The sequence below is a fragment of the Marmota monax genome, unplaced genomic scaffold, assembly GCF_021218885.2.
Source record: "Marmota monax isolate L192 unplaced genomic scaffold, Marmota_monax_Labrador192_F-V1.1 WCK01_AAM20220418_F8-fsc00167, whole genome shotgun sequence".
NCBI classification, from domain to species: Eukaryota; Metazoa; Chordata; class Mammalia; order Rodentia; family Sciuridae; genus Marmota; species Marmota monax.
In genome coordinates, this window is record NW_026694116.1 from 2,080,080 (window position 1) to 2,084,258 (window position 4,179).

The 4,179-nt window shown below is 63.1% G+C and overlaps 1 protein-coding gene across 1 annotated transcript; it reads right to left on the reverse strand.

Annotated features, from left to right (window-relative positions):
* Positions 1-1,287: 1,287 nt before the first annotated feature.
* On the reverse strand, positions 1,288-3,944 carry Obp2a (odorant binding protein 2A). The gene is made up of 6 exons (XM_046465373.2): positions 3,740-3,944; positions 3,084-3,220; positions 2,774-2,844; positions 2,216-2,326; positions 1,596-1,697; positions 1,288-1,313 (listed from the first exon to the last, which is right to left on the reverse strand). Exons 1-6 carry the CDS (start codon positions 3,830-3,832, stop codon positions 1,288-1,290), a joined length of 540 nt encoding a protein of 179 aa, XP_046321329.1. The 5' UTR covers positions 3,833-3,944.
* Between the last annotated feature and the right edge of the window lie 235 nt (positions 3,945-4,179).

The following is a 4,179-nucleotide window of genomic DNA, read 5'->3' on the forward strand; positions in this document are numbered from 1 at the left end:
TGGAACTCAGGTAGCTGGGTCGCTGAGCTGATGGTCAGGCGGCTGAGCCATCAAAGGCCCCTCAGAGGAAGAGGTGGGCACTGCGGGCTGGCTCTCTGGGAAGCCGGGTCCCTCGGGTCCGTGGTTACTGGGGCTGCGTTTATCATCTCCTGGCTCACTGTGGTCCCCCACCGTCTGTGGGCCCAGTGTTCCCACAGACCAGGGCCTGCACAGACCACGGGGAGGGCCAGGGCGAGGGTGCAGACCAGGGGAGGCTGTGCCTGGCTCCGTCTGCCTGAGGGGTGACGAGGGAGGTGCTGGCACCGTCCCCATCACCTGCCCCTGGGCTCAGCCTGCTTCATGTCTGGCTCCTGCAGGATCCTTGAAGCCCCCGCTGAGGCAGCAGCCCTGCCAGGGACCTGTGCACCTTCTGCAGCCCTGACACAGATGTCTCCCCAGTCCTGCCCACCCCAGTGACTTCCCCAGTGCCCCTGCCCAGGGCCCGGCACCTTCCCAAGCCACTCAGGGCCGTGGCTCATCAGGAGGATCTCAGGACAGCACCCCTTTGTGCTTGGGGTCTGACCACAATTGGCGCCAATGTCTCCCCAGCTGCCCCCATGGCTCCCCCTCCTAGCAGGGCCCCCAGGGAGCCATCGCCAGGCCCCTAAAGACTCGACCAAGCCCAGAGTGGTGCAGAAGGTCTTTATTTAGAGACAGGAGGGATGTGGGTGGGGACAGTGGCTGCATGGGAAGGGTGGTCCAGGAGGAGGGGTGGTCCAGGAGGAGGGGTGGACCAGGAGGAGGGGTGGACCAGGAGGAGGGGTGGTCCAGGGCACAGGTCTTGTCAGTGGTGAGTGGGCTCACGGGGTGCAGACCCAGGTGGCTCTGGGGACAAGAAGAGGCGCTGAGGTGGGAGACCCTCCCATGGGAGGACCAGGGGCAGGGCTGCGGCTGAGCAGATTCCAGGTCCACCTTCCTCCTTCTGCAGGCTGTGGTGAAGACCCTGATGGACAGCCATGGGCCCAGAGGGGCTCCCAGGTTGCCATGACCATCCGGGTCATTGATGGCCAGAGTAGGGATTGGATCAGGGGCCAGGGTGTGGGAGGGCGCGGCAGCTGACCCTCACTGGTAGAGGAAAGTGTCCCCAAGTGTCCCGGATCGCCCCCAGGGCCAATATCTGAGGGCATCACCCCTGCCTGGCCAGGTGGGGTCTCCCTCTTGGGTGGATGGGAGGAGGCAGAGAAGGTGGACTGAAACTCCAGAGCCGGGGACTCTGGGGTCTCCAGCGTCCTCCCGCGGTCACTTACCCTAGTCGTGCTCGGGAACACAGGTGTCTGCAGAAACCAAGGAAAACTCAGTGGGGAGGAGGCGCCAGGATGGGCGCAGGCCCCCTCACACCCACAGCTGCAGCCCTCCATGACCAAGACCCAAGCAGGGCCCTGGTGTCCCTGAGGGGCTTGGGACATGGGGAGACAGAGAGGACGCAAGGACACAGAGGGGGACATTGGGGTCACGGAAGGACAGAGAGACACAGGGTACAAAGACATGGAAGACATAGGGTGGTACAAGGAACACAGAGGGGACGTTGTGGGGGACAAAGGCAGCCGACCCCTCACCCGTCTGCTCAGGTGTGAAGATGGTCTCGGCCAACAGTCCCTTACGCTGCGAGAATTTCCTAAATTCTTCCAGGGCCTCCAGGTTCTCCTCGGGGCTCCTCCCTGGAGAGAGGGGACCAGGTGAGCTGAGGGGGGCTGGCTGCACATGCTGTGGGGACAGGGCCACCTACTGGCATCCAGAGCTTTGCCCTGGAGTGAGCAGGTCTGCAGTGTCAGGCCCCTGAGTTGGAAGCACCCCATGTCACAGAGTCACAGGGCTGTCCCCTGACCCTGGAGGGTCCCTGTCCCATGAAGGTGTTTGCCAGGACCCTCCCCCTATAGGCTGACCTGTCCTGATGCCCAAACACTGGGAAGTGGCACTTGGCAGCCTGAGTGGCTGGAGCCCCCTCCTGAGTGGTCAGGACTCTGAGGGCCATGTCTGTCCCTGTGCCTGACAGTCCTCCCCCAGCCAACTCCTTCCCACTTCAGAGCTCATCTCTGCCTGGGCAGCTCACAGTGCCTGGCACACAGAGGCCAGCCCAAGGCTCTAGTGCCCGGTGCCAGGGAGTGGCTGCTGGTTCCTGGGCTTTGGGGAGTGGGGACCATGGGGCAGAAGACGGGGGTCTCCGAGGAACCCTCACCCATGAGCTTGCCCATGCGGAACTTCTTCCCTGGGTCCTGGCTTTCACAGTAGAAGATGCAGTGGTCGCTCTCGGGCAGCTCTTCTATGTACACGAACTTCTTGCCGTGGTCTGTGGCTGGACGGAGAGGGCAGCTCTTCAGTGTCTTCATTGTTAAAAACAAAACCCTGGAGACCACGTTGAGGAGGAGCCTCTACTTTCCCCTGTCCCCCAGGAGCCACAGCCACCCCAGCCAGGGAAGGAGCCACCCAGCTGTGGAGTCCAGGTGCCAGAGGCTGGAGGATGTGGAGGCTGGAGCTTGGCCCTGGCCCGGGGAGTTGCCCTGCCCTGTCCAGGACTCCAGTCCTCGGTTTCCCCAAAGGTCGAGAGCTAGGACCTCTCAGAGGGAGCGACTGCCTAGTCAGTCCCTGCTGGGGACAGCGTGGGACACCTGGTGTCTGGGGTCAGAGCCACAAGGCCCTGGGAAGCAGAGGCAGCCCTGCTGGGAGGTGGACAGGACCCTCCCACCCCCAGGAGCTTCCCCTGCAGGGGGCTCCAGGCTCAGCCCCGGGGACTCACAGGCGCTGTATCTGCCAGGCTCCTGGGTTTTCTGCAGAGTAACTTTCTTCTCTAGGCACCGCCCCTGAATCCTGGAAGCAGGAGCACACGGGCAGCTGCTCTCAGGACAGGCACCTGAGCCAAGCTCAGCTCACCTGGTGGGCCAGCCCTTACATGGTGACACTGAAAATCCCACTCGACCCGCCTGAGCCTTGGGAACCTTCCTGGACTGTGTCCCTCATAGCAGGGGATTTATTTCTGATGACACTCAAATGTGGATGGGTGATGGGAAGTGAAAGGGAATTGAGGGTCCTGCAGGGGCAGCACTCACAGGAGGGTGGTCTTGGCCTCCCAGCTCCCATCTTCCAGGGCTGTCACGGTCACGGGGAACACCTTCCCGGGCCCCTTCCAGTCTGGTACCAGGGGCATGTTGACCACAAAGGCCTTTGCGTACCAGGTCCCTGTGATCTGGAGAAGGTCAAGGCATGAGTCACCTTGGCCCCGCCCAGATTCTCCCATCACTCCCTGGCACAGGGACCTGCAGCCCAGGGGACTCCCAGAGCCCAGGCTGAGCCCCCCGAGACGGCCTCCCCCATGCCTGCTCCCTGCCCTCAGTAGAGCAGGCCCCACACTCAGGTCTCCTGGACCCCACGGAGGTGGAGGGTTCGGCCCCCAAGGATCTGTTCATTTCAGGGACTGGGCCTGGAATGGATGAGTGTCACTCCAGAGGGCAGTGTCCCTAGAGGAATTCAGGTTCCAGTGGCACTTCCACAGGACCCTGACCTGAACCTCCTCCCTGCACCAGCCCTGTCCCCAGGAAGGGCCCTGTCTAGGGACAGCAGAGGGAATGCCATCTCTGACCCTCAAGGGCAGGAGTGCAGGGTCTGCTGGCCTTAAGTGACCCCTGAAGCAGGGCTCCCAGCTGCTGCCCGCTGACCAGGGCTCAGGGCATTTCTCCCACCCGCCCACTGGCCCACCCAGCCTCACATTCAGCTCCTCCCAGGGGAAGGTCAGGAGGTCCTGGGCCTGCAGGGCAGACAGCAGGCCCAGCAGCACGATGGTCAGGAACAGGGACTTCATCTCCAGGCTCTGTGCTGGGCCAAGGCGGGTCACCTGGGCGTCAGGACGAGGCTGTGCCGGCTCCTCACAGGACGCCCTATATGTCCCCCGTGGCCAGTGTCCTGTGTGGACTTGGCACAGGACACACCCACCGCCTGTCACTCAGGGCCACATCCCCATCATCAGGGAGGGGAATGTCGTTATTGTTGGATCCCGTGAGTCACCATTTGGAGCCACCTAAAGGTGAAAGACACACAAGGCCATTCAGTGTCTGCACCACCCAGGTGCTGCTCCAGCCCAGCCAGCCTGGAGGGGACAGGCGTGGGCTGTGGCTGGGAGCCCCAGGGAGGGAGGGCCCGGCTTCCCCA

What these genes read in the sequence shown, in the direction of transcription:
- Obp2a (XM_046465373.2), bottom strand. Translation starts at nt 3,832, where the DNA reads ATGAAGTCCCTGTTCCTGACCATCGTGCTGCTGGGCCTGCTGTCTGCC. An exon ending in TCCCCTGGGAGGAGCTGAAT is followed by an intron (nt 3,221 to 3,739) that starts GTGAGGCTGGGT and finishes GACCTTCTCCAG; the next exon opens with ATCACAGGGACCTGGTACGC. An exon ending in CTTCACACCTGAGCAGACGG is followed by an intron (nt 1,314 to 1,595) that starts GTGAGGGGTCGG and finishes TGGTTTCTGCAG; the next exon opens with ACACCTGTGTTCCCGAGCAC.